At 44.2% G+C, this 20,569-nt stretch overlaps 1 protein-coding gene and 1 pseudogene across 1 annotated transcript in view; one reads left to right on the top strand and one right to left on the bottom strand.

Annotated features, from left to right (window-relative positions):
- Positions 1-644: 644 nt before the first annotated feature.
- Positions 645-739, bottom strand: LOC113881466 (annotated as a pseudogene).
- Positions 740-5,407: 4,668 nt separating this feature from the next.
- WDFY1 (WD repeat and FYVE domain containing 1) overlaps positions 5,408-20,569 on the top strand; it is a 55,145-nt gene continuing 39,983 nt past the window's right edge. The window contains exon 1 of the mRNA XM_027514749.1: positions 5,408-5,759. Coding sequence (XP_027370550.1) covers positions 5,623-5,759 — 137 coding nt within the window. The 5' untranslated portion in view covers positions 5,408-5,622. The remainder of the gene's footprint in view (positions 5,760-20,569) is intronic.

Raw genomic sequence — 20,569 nt, 5'->3', positions numbered from 1 at the left:
GTTGTTGTTGTTTTGTTTTGTTTTTTTTTTTTTTCCCCTCAGTTCAGTCCAGTGGCTCATTCGTGTCTGGCTCTTTGCCAACGAACCGTCTCATCCTCTGTCGTCCCCTTCTCCTGCCTTCAATCTTTCCCAGCATCAGGGTCTTTTCCAAAGAGTCAGTTCTTTGCATCAGGTGGCCAAAGTATTGGAGCTTCAGTTCCAGCATCAGTGGCTCCAGTGAATATTCAGGGTTGATTTTTTTGTAGGATTGACTGGTTGAATCTCCTTGCAGTCCAAGGGACTCTCAAGACTTTTCCAACACCACAGTTCAAAAGCATCAATTCTTCAACATCCAGTCTTCTTTCTGGTCCAACTCTCACATCCATACATGACTACTGGAAAAACTATAGCTTTGACTAGATGGACCTTTGTCGGCAAATTAACTTCTCTGCTTTTTAATATGCTGTCTAGCTGGTCATAGCTTTTCTTTCAAGGAGCAAGCATCTTTTCATTTAATGGCTTTAGTCACTATTCACAGTGATTTTGGAGGCCAAGAAAAAGAGGATCTGCCACTGTTTTCATTTTTTCCCCATCTGTTTGCCATGAAGTGATGGGACAGGATGCCATGATCTGCTTTTTGAATGCTGAGTTGTTTTTTTTTTTTCTTTAATATGGAATGCTTCACAAATTTGCATATCATCCTTGTGCAGGGGCCATGCTAACCTCTGTATCGTTCCAGTTTTAGCATATGTGCTGACGCGAGCTGGAATGTTGAGTTTTAAGTGATTTTTTTGCTCTCCTCTTTCACTTTCATCAAGAGGCTCTTTAGTTCCTCTTCGCTTCTGGCATTAGGGTGGTGTCATCTGCATATCTGAGGTTATTGATATTTCTCCCTGCAATCTTGATTCTAGCTTGTGTTTCATCCAGCCCGGCATTTCAAATGATGTACTGTGCATGTAAGTTAAATAAGCAGGGTGACAATATACAGCCTTGATGTACTTCTTTCCCAATTTGGAACCAGACCGTTGTTCCATGTCCAGTTCTAACTGTTGCTTCTTGACCTGCATACAGATTTCTCAGGAGGCAGGTCAGGTGGTCTGGTATTCCCATCTCTTTAAGAATTTTCCAAAGTTTGTTGTGATCCAAACAGTCAAAGTCTTTAGCGTTGTCAGTGAAGCAGATGTTTTTCTGAAATTCTCTTGCTTTTTTAATGATCCAATGGATGTTGACAATTTTATCTCTGGTAATTTGACCTTTTTATTCCTACCTGGATATTAATCACTCTTGAGTGTACAGAGCTTCATGGGCTTTGGGGTCCAGAAATTTCTGGAAGAAGTTTCTTCATCTTGTCTGTTGCTCTTGTTCCTTCTGTCCTAATTAAAGTAAGACAAGCTGTTTCATGTTTAAAGAAAACTCTTAAATTCTTAAAAAGAAAATACTTCTTATCAAGGCGTAGTCTTAAAGAGTTCAAGACAATGAATCTAGCAGCTGTTTATGGACAAATATTTACCTGGCATGTCTCCAGAAGCCTTCCTTTTAGGAGCCCTAGACTAAGAGATTATTGAATCCAAAATAAACATTTTTATTTAAAAACAATCTAAGTACAAACTGTTTTACAGCAAAAGGGGGAGGAGGATGGGAGAAATGGGTCAAAATGGGAACAGTGGATTTATGTCATTTTTTTTCTTTATCTTTCACTCTTTAGCAATATCATTATATCACTTTCTTTATTGTTCAGTCACTCAGTCGGATCCAGCTCTTTGCCTCCTCATGGACTGCAGCACATCAGGCTTCCCAGTCCTTCACCATCTCCTGGAGTTTGCTTAAAATCATGTCCATCGTGTAGGAAATGCCATCCAACCATCTCATCTTCTGTCGTCCCCTTCCCCTCCTGCCTTCGATCTTTCCCAGCATCAGGGTCTTTTTCAATGAGTCAGTTCTTCACATAAGGTGGCCAAAGTATTGAAGCTTCAGTTTCAGCATCAGTCCTTCCAATGAATATTGCTTTCTTACCAAACTGTTAATTTATTTTTTAAACTTAATATTAAGTCACAAAAGAAGACTGAATCCTCAAATTTTGAACTGCCCACAAAACATGTAGATATTGAAAGAGCACCTCTTTCTGTGATCTCTCTACTTGTTAATGGCATCCCCCATAGTCACCCAGGTTGGACTGCTATGTCTTCAGTTGTTCCTATTTCCACAAATACCCTCTTTTGTCCAGGTGGCAAGTCTTCTTTCAGTTTATTTCCATAGGAGCTACCTGATGGCCAGCCTACCCCTCTCCCAGGTTATTGTAGTCAGCCTCCACTGTAATCAATCTTCTTCCTTCCTTTCTTCCTGGACACATCTCACTTACATTCATCTCCCTGAAAACTGGTTCATAACAATGTACAGGAGGTGGTGACCAAAACCATCCCAAAGCATGCTACGACTTAGCTCAAGAATCTCCAGTGTTAGGATCTGGCAAAGATTCTCCTTGACCAAACTTCAGTCTGGCTTCTCTAAGCCCTCTTCTCAACAAGGCTTCCACCTCAGGCTCCAGTCTGCCCTGTTGACAGGCCTGCATCACAGTTTCAGCAATAAAGTTAAGTCTGTTTAGAGAGGCTCCTCCCACCCAATGTCTGACAATCCTTGATATCTAATCAAATTCATAAACCTTACTATCCTCCAGTTATGTCTGATCACCCTGGCCTGCCTTTTGTAAAAATTTTGTCAACTTAGTTTAGGCAGAATCCCTTAGTACCCCTGATGTTTCCTCCTGGTACTTTTCTAGTCACTGACCTCTACCCTACGCCTTGGCTTTAAATCCCCACTTCAGTTCAGTTCAGTCTCTCAGTTATATCCAATTCTTTGTGACCCCATGGACTGCAGCAGGGCAGGTTTCCCTGTCCATCACCAACTCCTGGAGCTTGCTCAAAGTCATGTCCATTGAGTCGGTGATGCCAACCAACCATCTCAGCCTCTGTCATCCTCTTCTCTTCCTGCCTTCAACCTTTCCCAGCATCAGGGTCTTTTCCAATGAGTCAGTTTTTCGCATCAGGTGGCCAAAGTATTGGAGCTTCAGCATCAGTCCTTCCAATGTATATTCAGGACTGATTTCCTTTAGGACTGACTGGTTTGATCTCCTTGCAGTCCAAGGGACCCTCAAGAGTCTTCTCCAACACCACAGTTCAAAAATCGCCACTTGTCCATGCTGTATTGGAAACTGAGCCCAGTTCTATGCTGGTGTGTCTTTTCCCCTATTTTTAGGGGAATAGTTCCTAAATAGTTCCTAAATAGAATGTATTAACTACTGTCCAGCTCTCATTTTTCTTTGACAGGTCATATAACTCAGTTCAGATCTCTTAGCTTAACCTATCAAGAGGAAGAATCTGAATGGTTCATTCCAGTTTGTAAAAGGGTTCCCTATGGGGAGGGAGAGAAGAAAAGAGGGATATGACACATATGGTAAAACAAGCTTATGTATTTCTGGGTGAAGCAAGTTCTCTCAGAAGAGGTGAGAGGGGATTGTGATTGGGCTTTGTGTTACATTGCATGTGAAATACTGAAAATTCATGGAATATCATTCAAATAAATTGAAGAAAGCACAAGGAACTGTTATTTTTGCAGTATTTCATTAATTGAGAGAAATACTCTAATAAATGATCTACTAATATAGTTGGAGAGAGGAGTATTAAAGGAAACGGGGGACCACAGTTTTTTGTTTACAGAAAAAGGCTCGAGTCACTGACCTTTCCTGAGTTCCAAAGAGTGGTTACTAATTAGGGGAGTGAGGGAACACAGAAACAAAGGAAAAGCGGTCATCAAGAAAAGTAATAGTAGCTTAAACAGTAGTTCAGTGGTAACAGTCCTTGTTCCTCCTCAAGGGAGAGTCTAGCAATCTGATGCATATCTTTGAGTTGTTTTGCAGAAACTAAGACCCGCTCCACTCAGGTGGAGAATGGTGTCTACAGGCTGACCAAAAGTACCAGTACCCTAGACAAGTGGAAACCAGAAGGTTGATGATTAAGATTTCTAAACATAGCCAGTCACCACCAAGCAACCAGAAGAAAGTCATGAGTCGCAACCCTTACCCCAAATGTTGCCTTTAAAACCTTCACTGAAAGCCATTCTGGGAATTGGCTCTTTTGAGCATGAGCTGCCTGCTCTCCTTGCTTCTCTTACACAGCTGCTTAGTCATGTTTTTTGTTTTGGTGTTTTCTTTTGTGAACCCACATACTGTATAGCCTACCAGGCTCCTCTGTCCATGGAATTCTCCAGGCAAGAATCCTGGAGTGGATAGCCATTCCCTTTTCCAGAGGAATCTTCCCTACCCAGAGATCAAACTTGGGTCTCCTGTGTTGCAGGTAGATTCTTCAGTGTTTGAGCCATCAGGGAAGCCAACCTGCAAATTAACTCTGACTTTCCTTCACTACAGTGTGGTGGCAGTAGCTTTGCTGTGCTTGGGGCTAACAGATCCAAATTTGGTTCAGCAACATTTATGCTCCACAGATACTAGCTGTGAGCACCCAGCCAGCTCCTAGCAACACCCAAGTCTGACTGACAGTACCAAGCCAACTCCTAGAAGTCAAAGGCTGCTTTTCTCTTTCTCATAGCTTTGTGACCTTAAACAAGTGATTCAACTTCTCCATGGTTCAGTTTTGTAATTTCCAAAGTGAGACTGCGAGAGCACTTACCTCTTCACCTCTTAAATTGTTATCTGGATGAAGATAACCCATGTAAAAAAGCTATGGTTTTTCCAGTAGTCATGTATGGATGTGAGAGTTGAACTACAAAGAAAGCTGAGGCCAAAGAATTAATGCTTTTAAACTGTGGTGTTGGAGGAGACTCGAGAGTCCCTTGAACTGCAAGATCAAACCAGTCAATCCTAAAGGAAATCCATCATGAATATTCATTGAAAAGACTGATGCTGAAGCTCCAATACTTTGGACACCTGATGCAAAGAGCTGCCTCATTGGAAAAGACCTTGATGTTGGGAAAGATTGAAGGCAGGAGAAGGGGACGACAGAGGATGAGGTGGTTGGATGGCATCACCGACTTGATACATGAGTTTGAGCCATCTCCGGGAGTTGGTGATGGACAGGGAAGGCTGGCGTGCTGCAGTCCATGGGGTCGCAAAGAGTCGTACACGACTGAGCGACTGAACTGACTGAACCCAATAAAGATTTTAGGATCGTGCTTGGTATACAATCACCACTCAATGAGTGCCTTTCAAAGATTCTAAATTGCATTCTTATTTTTCGCACTTTAACATGTCTGGAATGGAGGTGTGGTCCAAACAAAGGCTTCTTAGAATGGATACAGTATAGTATTGTTATTTTCGATAGGTTCTAGTTTGAGGGACAATTCCTTTTCACCGCCAACTGCTCAATCCATTCCTGGGTCCGTGAGTTTCCTTTTCGAACTTTGTAACCTCCCCCACTTCTCAGGCGAGCCCTTTACAGGCCTCTCCTGGCCACGTAATTTTTTTATCTGCGCGGCTTCCTCAGCCAATACGGTAGGCGGCGGACGCACTCGGGAGCTTACGGCGGCGCGGCACCCACGCGGCCGAGGGAGCCGGAGCGAAACCCAACTGGTCCCCGCCCGCCCGCAGTCAGCTGATGGGCCGCCCGTCGCGGAGACCGCCGCCGCCGCTCGAACATGGCGGCCGAGATCCACTCCAGGCCGCAGAGCAGCCGCCCGGTGCTGCTGAGCAAGATAGAGGGGCACCAGGACGCCGTCACGGCCGCGCTGCTTATCCCCAAGGAGGACGGAGTGATCACGGCCAGCGAGGACAGGTAGGGCCGGCGGCTGGTGCGCGGCGGGGCCGAGGCGCGACGAGGGCGGCCCGGATTCCACCGGCTCCCGAGTATGGGGGCCATGGGGGTCGCCAGCCTTGGCCCTCTCCGCGTGGGGGCGTCCGCGGTCCCCGGGTCCCACGGCCCGTCGCCCCCCGCCAGACCTTCTTGGTCGCCGGGACCCCCTCCCTCGAGTTCCCGCCTGTGGGGTCCTCTAGTCTTGACCCGCCGCCGCGCTTCTCTGGTCTCAGACCCCAGTCTGTGCTTCTCACCTCCCGGTCCGGGACACCTGTCCCAACCCCCGGCCACTGCGCTCTCCCAGCCAGGGACCCTCATCTCCGCCGCGCCCCTCCGGTCCGAGACCCCCCATGGTATACCCTTCGAGCTCGGGACCCCCGCGCGCAGCCCGCCCCCCCCCGCCCCCCCCCGCCCCTTTGCCTAGAGCTGGAAGCGTCTCCTCCGCGGTCCGTTCCAAGCCGCCTTCTCTGGTAGCCAGGACTGGCCTCTGGTTCCCGCGGGACCGGGTGCCAGGGATCCCTTTCTTGAAACAAACCTCCCGGGGCTTCAGCACTCTTCTGCTCTATGCTGGGGTTTACACCTCTCTCTGGCGCTCACCAGGTCTCTAGATCAGTTACTTTTCCACAGCTGTTAGAACCACTTGAATTGTTATTTACAAAACAAGGTTCCCCCCCGCCCCTCCCCAGAAGTGACTCACTTAAGACTCTAAGAATAATAAAAATGCTTTTATTTTTAAAGAAATTTGATATTTCCAGTGTTAATGGAAAACCAGTTATCCCTTTCCATAAAAAATGGATGGCTAAAACGTTCATCTCTGTGCACCTCAAGTCAGCTCTTGTCTTGTTAACAGGGCGTCTTGCCCATCATACTTTGGGAAACACTGATCCTATGCGATTTTCTCATTCTCCCCAAGAGGAAACAGGTTCGTAGAAAGGCACAGAGATTCTGGTGACGCCAGAAATGCACTCCAAGATTCCCCAGTCCAGCTCTCTGGTCTTTCTAGGGTTTTGTGATTGTATGGGAGAGAGATTATTTGTGTTGTAACTTTAGCGTTTTGTAAACCCTTAAAAGTTTCAAAGGTTAGTGGCTTTACTGTGGGAATTTGGAGGAAATGACTGATGTTTTTGAGAGAAACTGTTTCCTCGCTGCAGTGAGTGTTCTTAAACGGTGATATTGCAAAAGAGGAAAGTCTTTCTGGAAGAAGGGAGGTTGTGCTGTTTTGTTAAAGCGGGAGGCACGGTACAGCCTTTTGTCGTCTAGTTTTTGAAGTCGGTAGTTTTGAGGGCCTGCTCCCACTGATAAGAGGAAACCTGAAGCCCCCAGTGCCTATTTGACCTTTGTATTTGGCTTTTGAGTGAGTTTGTTGTGAGCAGGCTATTTACCAGTCACTGACCGCCAACGAGGTGGAGAGTGATTGGTTAAACCTGAATGTGGGTGTGTCACCAGGAAGGAGTGGGAGACAGGGGGGTGCCTGAGCCACAGGGTGAAATTGTTCTTGTTCAGTTGCTAAGTCTCCTGTCCTTCTCAGGGAGAAGAGGGAACTGTTTAAAAAAAAGACAAAGGACACAATAATGATATTTGCATGATGTGAACATAGATGGAGACATCACTTTATACAAGTTAGCTGTCTTTGTTCAGTAAAATATTTTAGTCGTGACTCATGTGTGTTGGGTAAATTGCTGAGTATTTGCGATTACTGGCCAGGAGCAGTGTTGATCAGTGTTTTATGGAAAGTGATTACTTAGCTGCTCTGGGACTGAAGTGTTCCAGGAAACACTTTCATGGGGGCACAGCAGGGTCCTGGCAGAGGACTGGACCAGGTGGGGGTTGGGGCCTTGGGTTTTTAATTTGTGTTTCAGGCCCATGGAACTTCCTGGGAGGCAGGACACTGGTTGAAACAGGTTCTACACTTTCTGAGATTTATGAAAGCACATGGCTATGAGGTTTTTTGTTGTTGGATATGGTGGTTTGTTTTCACATTGTCATAAGTCTGTGTCATATTCTTCAGTCGTTTGTTTATTCACTCATTTATAGATTTAGAAATAATCTCCTTATTGAGTGCCAGGCCCTGGACAGAACAAAGAGCAAAAGTCATAGCACTTGCCCTTATATAACTTCTGATTCATGATTTTATGGCCCCCGACCTTTTAGAACCAGCCAGGAAATAGAACACTGACCACCATTTATCATCAAACAAGCATTTATTGGGCACTTTCTGTGTGGCAGGCCCGTCTTAGATCTGTGGGTAGAAAACATGCTGAAATTGATGTTCCCAAAGGGCTGGATGGTATGGTGAAGAGATGGCCCTGTGCTCTCAACTCCCTGGGTGCTGGGGAGACACAGGGGAAGGAGGGTCCTTGGGTGAGCACTGGGATTCAAGAAAAGCCTCCTGGAAGAGATATCACTGGTGAAAGGAGTGGTCTCTGTTACCCTGGTCCAGGCAGAGGGAAAGGACAGGAGGGAATCACAGGCGGTACAGAACCATGGTTATTTCTAGATGCCCAGAGCGGAAAGTGTACTGAGAGCTGAAGGCCCAGTGTCCAGTTATAGAAGGATCTGCCTTGTGTGCCACTGCTAAGATTTGGACTTCAGTTTTCGAGCAGTGAGAGACCATCAAAGAGTTTAAAGCAAGCAAATGATACCCTCAGAATGTGTACGTGAAATCTTTCTTTTTTTCAAAATATTTACTCATTTATTTGGCACGAGGGGGTCTTAGTTGCATCATGTGTGCTTGGTCACTCTGTCATGTCCGACTCTTTGTGACCCCATAGACTGTAGCCCGCCTGGCCCCTTTGTCCTTGGGATTGTCCAGGTAAGAATATTGGAGTGGGTTGCCAATTCATCCTCCAAGGAATCTTCCCGGCCTAGGGATCTAACCTGCATCTCTTTCTTCTCCTGCATTGGCAGGCGGATTCTTAACCACTGCATGTGGGATCTAGCTCCCTGACCGGGGATCCAACCCAGGCCCGCTGTATGGGGAGTATGGCGTCTTGGCCACTGGACCACCAGGGAAGTCCCCCAGCATTTGTACTTTAAAAATAGCAATAGTTAACCTTTAAAAGTCCCCTCCCTCTTTTAGTAGAGAATTGGACCAGTGTATGTGACTGCATCCAGTCCTCACATCTCCTGGTGAGATGGTTTCAATCACTTTCTCTTATCAACAGTTCCAAAATTCAAGGTATTGTAAAAGTCAGAGGTGTTTTTGTTTGTTTGTTTTTGTGAGTTAGGCCTGAAAACTCATTGGTGCTAAAACTTGACCTCCATAGATGAGAGTATTTGTAATCTGTATTTATCCCATGTGGCATGAATATTCATTTGTTTTACTGTGGAGATATCAGTGCATTTTATTGCGGGTCCTACTGGGAGTTTTATGGAACATGTAGTGTAGGTGTCTTATTGTAATGAGCGTTTGGCCATTTAGAAAACTGGGGTGCAAGGGGCACTGAAGTAACTATTAATACCCGAGGTCACGTTGCCAGTAAATGATGGGAATGAGATTTGAACCCAGGTCTGATTCTGAGGCCCAGGTTCTTTCTGCCGGGCCTACACGTTTGGAGAACCTGAGTTGAGGCAGTGTCAGTGGTTGATGACTCCAGCAACAAGTGTAAAATGCTAGGATTCTGCCTTTTGCCCTCCCCCCCGCCCTCTGGGGGAGGGACATTTGGCAATATCTGGAGATATTTTGGTTGTCATAACTGGGGGAGGGTACTCCTGGAATCTAGGGGGTAGAGGATGTAACATCCTGTAACACACAGGACAGTCCCTCATGAAAAGGATTGGCCAGCTCCAAATGTCATTAATGCCGAGTTGGAGAAACCCTTGTCTAGGCTTAATGTACTTGTTCGTCTGATTTGCCTAGATAGTGGTTCTCAGGGCTTGCATGTGCATCAGGGTCACCTGGAGAGGGATCTTGTTAAAGCACAAAGATCCTGGTTCAGTAAGTCTGGGGCTGGGCCCCAGAGTTTGCCTTTCTGTCAAGTTCCCAGTGATGTCCATGCTGATGCTGCTGGTCACACTTGGAGGGCAATTGCTTTACGCAAAAGAGAATTATTCGTCGTGCTTGTCTGTGGAGAGGCACTGGGAAAGAATACTGTTTATACCTTGTCCTCTTTTTTTTTTTTTTTGTCAGTTTATGGGATATATTTGCCTGGAGCCATTTACATATACCCATCTATTTCCTAGTAAAACCGAGCTATATCTGGTAGTGCTAAATACAGAGAATTCCCCCAAGGAGTAATAAACTAATATGGAGGATTCAGCTTAATTCCATGGGACCTGGAGTCACTGCTAATGGTTTGGGCAGCAAGTTTAGGGGTCTAATCAGAAACATTCAGGGATTACTGTGCCCTGAAGGGTTAACAGAGAACATGCTGCTCTTTCATGCGGATTCATTTGTATTTTGTTGGGGCTTCCCAGGTGGCTCAGTGATAAAAGAATCTGCCTGCCAATGCAGGAGGTATGGGTTCAATCCCTGGGTCAGGAAGATCCCCTGAGGAGGAAATCGCAACCCACTCCTGAATTATTGCCTGGGAAATCCCATGGACAGAGGAGCTTGGTGAGCTACAGTCCATGGGGTCGCAAAGAGGGACACATCTGAATGATTAAGCACATGCACACAAATTCCTTTGTTTAAGCTTCGTTATTCATGAAACCTTAGTATTTTTAAATTTTAGTTTTCAAAAGTTGCACGTTGAAACTAGAATATCTGAGCATGCAGCGTAGAAAAACGATACATTGGTAAAGTAAAAAAAAGATATTCTTGAGTCAGTGGAGTATGACTGTCTTTCTAGTCAGGAAACTGTAAAAATAAAAGTAATAACCTCAGTATTACGTTTCAGAATTTAACTGCAGCAGTCATTTTTCTGGTCAGAGAAACAGAAAATGAGACTGTACTTTCAGGACAGAACTGAAATGTTGTGAGGCAATTGGAAATGATCCCCCAGACACGTTTGCTTTCTGAACTTCTTGGAGTTGCACCAAATATTTAGACAGTTGGTTGAAAAGGATAGATAGCATTTTTTTAAAGGTAAAATCTTACTAAAAGTCTTACCAGTAAGTTAAGGCTGTGGGCTAGCTATCTTCAATTTTGAAAAATAGAGTTTGGAGAGATGCCTGCTGATACTACTGTTTCAGGGGCCTAAAGGTCAAGGTTGATTTCTGCAAGAAATTGTTTTGTCTGGCCTAAGTCAAACAAAGAGAGATTGCGTATATTTTAAGATATTTTAGGATGTTGCACTTAGGCTGGTAAGCAATAGAGATCACAGAAGACCAACTTTTAAAATATTTTTGGTAGCATCTTCCTTCCCCCCCGCCAATAAACATTTTCCCCCTAATAAACATTAGCTGTTTATTTTTTTGTTTCCTTTTAGACATTTCTAGGCATATTAAGATGGTTTGAAGGAAAATTGTGTATTTAGTAGCTGTTCTTATAGAAACAATGCTAAATAAACAAGCAACTTGATTTTTAAGTGTTATCCTTGGGAAGAAACCTGGTGTAGCTAGAAGTTTTCAGTTTATACAGAAAACCAGAATGTTAACTGCTGTATTTTTGTTGTCTTGCAGTGCCTAAAAATAGACTTTCATTTGTGTTACAAGATAAAGTGAAGAAGTGAGAAGTTGGAAGCCTGGGCAGGAAAGCATCTATTGCTGTGTCGTTAGGAATGGGTTTTCATTGTTAAGATCATTTTCTTTCATAGCATAGTTTAGAACAGATTCTGAATCTTGAATGCCTGAGTTTGAATCCTAGCCATGTGACCTTGGGCAGGTTACTTTTTTCTCCCAGTGTTGTAGTTCTGTCATCTGTAAAATGGAGATAATAAAGGCTCCAGCCTCCTAATTGTGGGAATTAGATGAATTCACATGTAAAACACTTGGAACTGTACCTGGCACAGAGTTCATGTGTGTTGGCTATTATTATTTTCATTCCCATTTATTTTGCAGTTAATTGCTTTAATCTCATCAGAAGCTAAACATGTCTTTGCTTACGGTGACTTTTGAGTATGCATGTGCGTGCGTGCTCAGTTGTGTCTGACTCTCTGCAACCCTATGAACTGTAGCCCGCCAGGCTCCTCTGTCCATGGGGTTCTCTAGGCAAGAATCCTCCAGTGGGTTGCCATCTCCTCCTCCAGGGGATCTTCCTGACCCAGGGATCAAAGCCGCATCTCTGGCGTCTCCTGTATTGCAGGTGTGTTCCTTACCACTGAGCCATATAGGAAGCCCCTGGTATATATGTGTGTGTGTAAATAATGTGAAATTTTTCCTGCCTGAATAGAACAGTTTCAGAGCAATAGATGCTTTCCTGCCCAGGCTTCTGACTTCTCACTTCTTCACTTTATTTTGTAACACAAATGAAAGAGTCTATTTTTAGGCACTGCGAGACAACAAAAATACAGCAGTTAACATTCTGGTTTTGTGTATAAACTGAGAACTTCCACTTTGGGGGTCCCTTACAGACCTTATAACTGTCTTTGAGTCATGCCTTTTCAGCATTTCCATATTTGGTCGCTTGCAAGTCATGTCAGTCACATGTTTTCACTTATAAAAGTCCTTGCCCTGCTTGCTGTGTAAGGGACCCCCCGGACCACTGCCAGGTTCCTTGATTCACGAGGAGGACTGCCACTGAGTGGTCATCCTCACGGCCGCGCTGTATTTCAGTGGGAGGACAGGGAACAAAATCGATGATGGGAAAGGTATGGGGTGAAGTCCAGAGGAAACCAAGCGTGAGCTTCCAGGAGTCCTGGCCCTGTAGAAACTCTCAGGAGACGTTCCATTCCCCCAGCCTGGAGTCATCCCACACGTGTGAAATACTCACACTGGCTACCTCCAAGCTGGTTAGAGGCTCAAGATACCCAGGCTCTCACTGGGGGATGTTCCTGAAGGCAGCCTCTGCCTCACATGTGCCGAAATCCCAGACTCCCAGAAGGAAAGCAGGAGGTCAGTGGTCTCTCAAATGGTAGTTTGGTTTTGGTTTTGTTTTATTTTTTTCCCATATTTAATTATTTGGCTGTGCTGGGTCTTAGTGGCAGCATGCAAACTCTTGGTTGTGGTGTGTGGCATCCAGTTCCCTGACCAGGGATCAGACCCAGGCCCTCTGCATCCGGAGCTCAGAATCTTAACCCCTGAACCCCCAGGGAAGTTGCTCAAATGTTAATTTGAGAAAACCCTCAGTAAATAAATCTGGAAGAAGCATGGACCAGAATTGCAAAACAGCCTCACTGTCTCCAATTGTTTTTCTTTTAAGTTTGTCTGCCCTTGTGTTTCAAGACTTCAAGGCTGTGAAGAGTTTGGAATGTTTTTGGTTTTTTTTTGTAATTTGGAAGTTAATGTTGCATGGACCCTACCTGGACTGACTCCATCCTCTCCTCCTGCACCTCAGAGGTTGTAATAGCTTTTACCCTCACACTGGCTCACAGGGTAAAATAGCTTTTACCCTCCTGGGTGGCACAGAGGTCACAAAAGATAATTTTGAGGCTGACAGTGGAAACAGCAACAGGAATGGTTCCTCAAGTCAGAAAGAAAACATCTTCTAGGTGGAAGACCCAGCCACCCGGCTTGTGGAGCCATTATTCTAATTTAGGGGCTGGCAAAGGTGCACGTGCCCTTTGCCCCTGGGTAAAAGTCTGCTGGTGACAGAATCAGCAGTCTGAGGGTCACCAGTGTCATGGACAGGATTCCTTCCCTAGACTGTAGAAGGGGATGGAAATTTAAATTTTCTAAGCCAATCTGATTTTCCTTTATTCAAAAGAGGCAAGTTTCCCTGCCTTTCAGTTTAGTTAATTCAGTAAAAATCTAGTGTTTTCTCCCTTTGTTATTCAAAGAGGAAGGCTGCTTTCTGTCATACTAATGAATAGGGCAGAGTTCAAGAGACTTGGCTGGAAGGAAACTGCTGTTTGTTTGATAAAAACAGATAGTACCATTAGGGCTTCCCTGGTGGCTCATTGTTAAGGAACCCAGCTGACAATACTGGAGGCCTGAGTTGGATCCCTGGGTAGGGAAGATCCCTTGGAGGAGGAAATGGCAACCCATTCCAGTATTCTGGCCTGGGAAATCCCATGGACAGAGAAGCCTAGTGGACTACAGTCCATAGGGTCACAAAAGAGTCGGACACAACTGAAGCCACTGAAACAGCATTGTACCGTATCCTTTCCTCCTCTCCCTTTTAGGCCAACATCTTAGTGTTACATCAGTAGAAATTACTCGGGCTATCAGAGTTATGCATTTTTATCTGTAACCCTGGAGATACTGTCAGACTAGGAAAACACATCCTTTGACATAGGTAACACAAATGTTTGGTCATTTATCAAGGTATAAAATAGCATCAGCAATCCTAAGAGCGACTGGAAAATCAGAGTTCCCCAAACTTACTATTTTTTCCAAGTTTAAAAAAAGTCAGGCTTGGGGCTTAATTTGTAACACATGCTATATTCTGTATTCTTTTAAGCCAATTCAATGAATAAGCCCTGTATATCAGTTTACAATTTAAAGATGATTAAATTGCTTTGAGTTAGCTATTTGGGGACGATTAGGGTGTTTTTTGGAGAGCTTTTTGAAAGAGCCGGTTTTAGAAATGCTGATGTATCAGGCAAGGTAGAATTTGGCCTTGGGATTTTATAGAAATACCTGTGTGCTATTTGAATCTCTTTATCAAAGTATGGGCATGATTTTCAAAGTAACCATACCAGAAAATAATATGTACTGAACCCAAATGTATGTTCTCATTGGGCGATAGGTTTGAAAACGGTATTAATCGTGACTTGCACAAGGTGCCTCCTGGTTTGAGAGCCAGTGCTTTTCAGGAGGAAAATTATGCTTTAATCTGTCTTTTCTCTGTGTTGTAGCATATGTAAATGAGATTTTATAAACTTGGTGATTTCCTAAAGTATCTTTTTAACTCGCTTTTCACCAGTTCTTTGACAGAGTGAAACCAAGGGGCTAGAAAAGATCAAAGGAACCTTTGTTCCTCATCAGGAGTATCTGTGAGCAGGTCACAGATTCATCTCCCTGGAATAGGTGCTTCTTTCTCAAACCTGTTGGTTTTAGTCTGCTTTTTATGTATCTACTCCAGTAAGTTAAAGGAACATACAGAATTCTTATTCTTGATAGGATGAAAAATATTGAGTAATATTTAATTAAGAGTAATATGATCATTTGTGCTTTTGCATAACTTCAATTTCTTGGAAATCAAATTAGCATCTGAGCAGAGTGAGGAGAAGGCAATGGCACCCCACTCCGGTACTTTTGCCTAGAAAATCCCATGGACGGAGGAGCCTGGTAGGCTGCAGTCCATTGGGTCGCTAGAGTCGGACACAACTGAGCGACTTCACTTTCACTTTTCACTTTAATACATCGGAGAAGGAAATGGCAGCCCACTCCAGTGTTCTTGCCTGGAGAATCCCAGGGACGGGAAGCCTGGTGGGCTGCTGTCTATGGGGTCACACAGAGTCGGACACGACTAAAGCGATGCAGCAGCAGCAGCAGAGTGAGGATCCTAGAGCTCAGTTAAAATTAAAAGTGGACTTAATGTGTTTACTAAGTACTCTGAAATTTTTGGCACTTGGTCAATGCCAAATGCTGTTTTTATTTCCAATTTTAAGGTCAGAGTCCTAATTATTCTTAAAGATGTACTACTTGGAACAGGCAGCATTGTATCGGTTAGCTCTTTGCTGTGTTGCAGGCCGTCGTGAAATTTAGAGGCTTAAAACAAGAAGTGTCATCATTGCTTGTGAGCCTGTGAATCCCCTAGACAGTTCACCTGCTCACAGCCAGGCTTGCTTATACACGTGTTGGCCCTGCTCATTTCAGCCAGTCTCTTCACGGGGCTTGCTGGCCACAGACTGGTAGAGGATGGCATCACCTGACACTTGGAGCTCTCTTCCTTGGGGTCCATCCTCTAGCGGGCTAACCCCTCTTCTTCATGTAGACGTAGCCTTTACTCAGGCCCAGTATAGAGCCGGTACTGCATTGCTGCAGCCACGTTCTCTGGGCCAAAGCAAGTCTCAGGACAGCCCATCTCCAAGGTTGGAGCAATAGTTTCCACCTCTTGTTGGGAAGAACTGCAAGGGCACATTGTAAAGCGCACACAAGCAGGGAGGGGTAAGAATTGGGCTTGTTCTTGCAATTTACCACCCCAAGCACTTAAATACCATATTGGATACTGTAGTTGATCTTAAGGTACTGAGAAATTTTGTTAGAATCACTATTCCTGTTTAGCGCAGAAGTTGGGTTTTTATTATTATTTTTTTTTAACCAAGTGAGAGTTTTGGGGTTGAACCTAGACTTTTCCACATTCTGCATTTATTTGGAGAAAAAAGGAATCAGCTTTGGAGGATAAAATGTAGAGTTTTCTGAATGCCCTTTAGAAAATTGTTCTGTGTATTAATTGCCATATGAAGCGTCTTTACTTTGAATTATTTACATTGGTGTTGTCTTGAAATGTGAATTTTCATCACCTTCTGGCAGAATAAGTAGACAAGAGTCAGAAAATCTGATCCAGTGCTGCTGTTGGCTTGTTTGATTTGTAGGGCTTTCTCCCTCCTGGCTTCTGCTTCCCTAAGTATAAAACAGAAGTCTTGGCTGGCATCTTTGTCGAGAGGATGTGGCCAGCATGTACTCAACAGACCACAATTTTTCTAGACTCCTGATGCGGTAGAAGGCAGAAGGTGTTGCCTGTGCCACTGGGGTTCTTCACTGTGAACTCTAAGAGTTAAGCACGTTTCTGCAGTTGTTCTTATTGTTGTTCAGTCGTCCAGTGGTGTCCGACTCTGTGACCCATGGACTGCAGCATGCCTTCCCTGTCCTTCACCATATCCCAGAGTTTGCTCAAACTCATGTCCATTGAGTCGGTGATGCCATCCCACCATCTCATCCTCTGTGGTGCCCTTCTCCTCCTCCTTTCAATCTTTCCCAGCATCAGAATCTTTTCCAGTGAGTTAGCTCTTTGCATCAGGTGACCAAAGTATTGGAGCTTCAAATTGAGTATCAGTCCTTCCAGTGAATATTCAGGACTGATTTCTGTTAGGATGGACTGGTTGGATCTCCTTGCAGTCCAAGGGACTCTAAAGAGTCTTCTCCAATATCACAGTTCAAAAGCATCAATTCTTCGGTGCTCAGCTTTCCTTATAGTCCAACTCTCACATCCATATGTGACTGCTGGAAAAACCATAGCTTTGACTAGATGGACCTTTGTTGGCAAAGTCATGTCTCTGCTTTTTAATATACTGTCTAGGTTGGTCATAGCTTTTCTTCCAAGGAGCAAGCATCTTTTAATTTCATGGCTGCAATCACCATCTGCAGTGATTTTGGAGCCCAAGAAAATAAAATCTGTCACTGTTTCCGCTGTGTCCCCATCTATTTGCCATGAAGTGATGGGACCAGATGCCATATCTTTTAGTTTTTTGAATGTTGAGTTTTAAGCCAGCTTTTTCACTCTCCTCTTTCTCTTTCATCAAGAGGCTCTTGAGTTCTTTACTTTTTGCCATAAGAGTGGTATCATATGCATACCAGAAGATATTAATATTTCTCCTGGCAATCTTGATTCTAGCTTGTGCTTCATCCAGCCCAGCATTTCGCATGATGTACTCTCCATATAAGTTAAACAAGCAGGGTGACAATATACATCCTTGACATACTCCTTTCCCAATTTGGAACCAGTCCGTTGTTCCATGTCTGGTTCTAACTGTGGCTTCTTGACCTGGATACAGATTTCTCAGGAGGCGATTAAGGTGGTCTGGTATTCCCACCTCTTTGAGAATTCTCCAGAGTTTGTTGTGATCCACACAATCAAAAGCTTTAGTATTTTCAGTGAAGCAGAAGTAGATGTTTTTCTGGAATTCTCTTGCTTTTGCTATGATCCAGCAGAAGTTGGAAATTTGATCTCTGCTTTCTCTGCCTTTTCTAAATCCACCTTGAACATCTGGAGGTTCTTGGTTCACGTACTGTTGAAGCCTGGCTTGGAGAATTTTGAGCACTACTTTGCTGGCATGTTAGATGAATGCAATTGTGCGGTAGTTTGAACATTCTTTGGCATTGTTTTTCTTTGGGATTGGAATGAAAACTGACCTTTTCCAGTCCTGTGGCCACTGCTGAGTTTTCCAAATTTGCTGGCATATTGAGCGCAACACTTTCACAGCATCATCTTTTAGGACTTGAAATAGCTCAGCTGGAATTCCATCACCTTTACTAGCTTTGTTCATAGTGATGCTTCATAAGATCCACTTGACGTCAGATTCCAAGATGTCTGGTTCTAGGTGAGTGATCACACCATCATGGCTATCTAGCTCATTAAGATCTTTTTTGTATAGTTCTTCTGTGTATTCATGTCCCCTTTTCTTAATATCTTCTACTTCCGTTAGGCCCATACTGTTTCTGTCCTTTATTGTGCCCATCTTTGCATGAAATGTTCCCGTGTTATGTATAATTTTCTTGAAGAGATAGATCTCTAGTCTTTCCCATTGTATTGTTTTCCTCTGTTTCTTTGCATTGATCACTGAGGAAGGCTTTCTTACCTCTCTTTGCTATTCTTTGGAACTCTGCATTCAGATAGGTGTATCTTTCCTTTTCTCCTTTGCCTTTAGCTTCTCTTCTTTTCTCATTTATTTGTAAGGCCTCCTCAGACAACCATTTTACCTTTTTCCATTTCTTTTTCTTGGGGATGGTCTTGATCACTGCCTCATGTACAATGTCATGAACCTCCATCCATAGTTCTTTAGGCACTCTATGGGATCTCAACCCTTGAATCTATTTGTCACTTCTACTGTATAATCCTAAGGAATTTGATTTAGGTAATTCCTGAATGGTCTAGTGGTTTCCCCTAAGTCTGAATTTGGTAGTAAGAAGTTCATGATCTGAGCCACAGTCAGCTCCTGGTCTTGTTTTTGCTGACTGTATAGAGCTTCTCCATCTTTGACTGCAAAGAATATAATCAATCTGATTTTGGTATTGACCATCTGGTGATGTCCATGTGTAAAGTTGTCTCTTGTGTTGTTGGAGGAGGGTGTTTGCTATGACCAGTGTGTTCTCTTGGCAAAACTGGATTCGCCTTTGCCCTGCTTAATTTTGTACTCCAAGGCCAAACTTGCCTGTTACTCTAGGTAACTCTTGACTTCCTACTTTTGCATTCCAGTCCCCTATGATGGAAGGGATGTTTTATTTTGGTGTTAGTTCTAGAAGGTCTTGTAGGTCATTGTAGAATAGTTCAACTTCAGCTTCTTCGGTATTAGTGGTTGGGGCATAGACTTGGATTACTATGATATTGAATGCACAGAGGCATGGTTTATTGCTTACATTTTTCAGGCCAGTGAGTCCCTGCCTTTTGGTGCCTTCTCTTTCCTGCCTTTCTGCCCCAGACTTCTTTGCTCTGCCCTGCCCCTGTTCACAGATCCCAGGGAGTAACTGTTGCTTTCAAGGCCCCATCCACCCAACACCTCTCGCCCTTGTGTCCAAGCCCTCCTCACCCCTCTGTGCTGACCTCCATGGATACATCAGCTGGACTCTGAGCAGCCACAGAGCCTCTCAGAGTCTGCCACACTAAAAATAAAGTGGTTGTATCCTGTTTGAAACTGCCTCTGATTCCCAGGTGGCTCAGTGGTAATCCTCCTGCCAGTGTAGGAGCTGCGGAAGATGCAGGTTTGGTCCCTGGATTGGGAAGATCCCCTGGAGGAGGAAATGGCAGCCCACTCCAGTATTCTTGCCTGGAGAATCCCATGGACAGAGCCTGGCGGGCTACAATCCATGGGTTCACAGACAGTGACCACAGACACAACTGAGCGAGTGAGCACGCCAGCACTGATTCTAGTGCCTGCAGCTGCCCAGAGCTTCAGGCTGATCCTGTTTCACTCCTCACCCTCTCTTGCTTTCAGTGGTAACAATTTGTTAAGCACACTTCCAGGGAGTGGACGGTTTTTTACATTTAGAATTTGAGATAGCCACACTTGAAAAATCAGACAAAATAAGACCTATGTACCTCAAGGCTTATGAAAGTGTTAGTCGTTCAGCTGTTTCTGACTCTGTGCAACCCCATGGACTTGAGCCCACCAGGCTCCTCTGTCCATGGGATTGATTCTCCAGGCAAAAATACTGGAGTGGGTTGCCATTTCCTCCTCCAGGGAATCTTCCTGACCCAGGGATCGAACCCAGGCATCCTCCATTGCAGGTAGATTCTTTACCGTCTGAGCCACCAGGGAGGCCGCAAGGCTTATGACGAAGTGTTTAATAGTTGGTGGCCCTGCTGTCCTCCTGCTTCTCAGCTGCTCCACATCTTTTCTCTGGGGACCACCCCCCATCCTGCCCTCCTCAGAAGCCAAAATCCTAGTCTACCTTGAAGGCGTGTTCACTTCTCTCTTTCTGCCCCTCATCAGCCTTCTTGCCCTCTCTGCCCAGCCTGACTCAGCGTGGCTGTGGAATTTAGTTCCATTATCTTTTATTATGCTTAAAAAAAAATTGTAAACATTTCTTCATGCTACCATGGTCATCATAACTCATCTTAGTGACTATATAGGCTATTGAATTAATATGTCATTAACCGATTTGATTATATGGCATTTTCCTTTAATTTTTACTCTTTTGAATAAGGCTCATATGAACTTTTAAAAATACATAGTTCTTTTCTCTTTATCTATTAAAAAATTTCTGCAGATCAGTTACCAAGCCTGGAATTCCTAAATCAGTTTATTGTTTTTATCATCATCATCATTACTGTTATTATTATTAGGTAGGTAATGTGTTTCTCACTAAATGGAACAGGATTCTTGCCACAGAAGTAGTTCTAATGTGCAGTGCTGACAAAACATCATGAG

Source organism: Bos indicus x Bos taurus, chromosome 2 (genome assembly GCF_003369695.1).
Source record: "Bos indicus x Bos taurus breed Angus x Brahman F1 hybrid chromosome 2, Bos_hybrid_MaternalHap_v2.0, whole genome shotgun sequence".
Taxonomy (NCBI): domain Eukaryota; kingdom Metazoa; phylum Chordata; class Mammalia; order Artiodactyla; family Bovidae; genus Bos; species Bos indicus x Bos taurus.
This window is presented reverse-complemented; position numbering and strand designations above follow the sequence as displayed.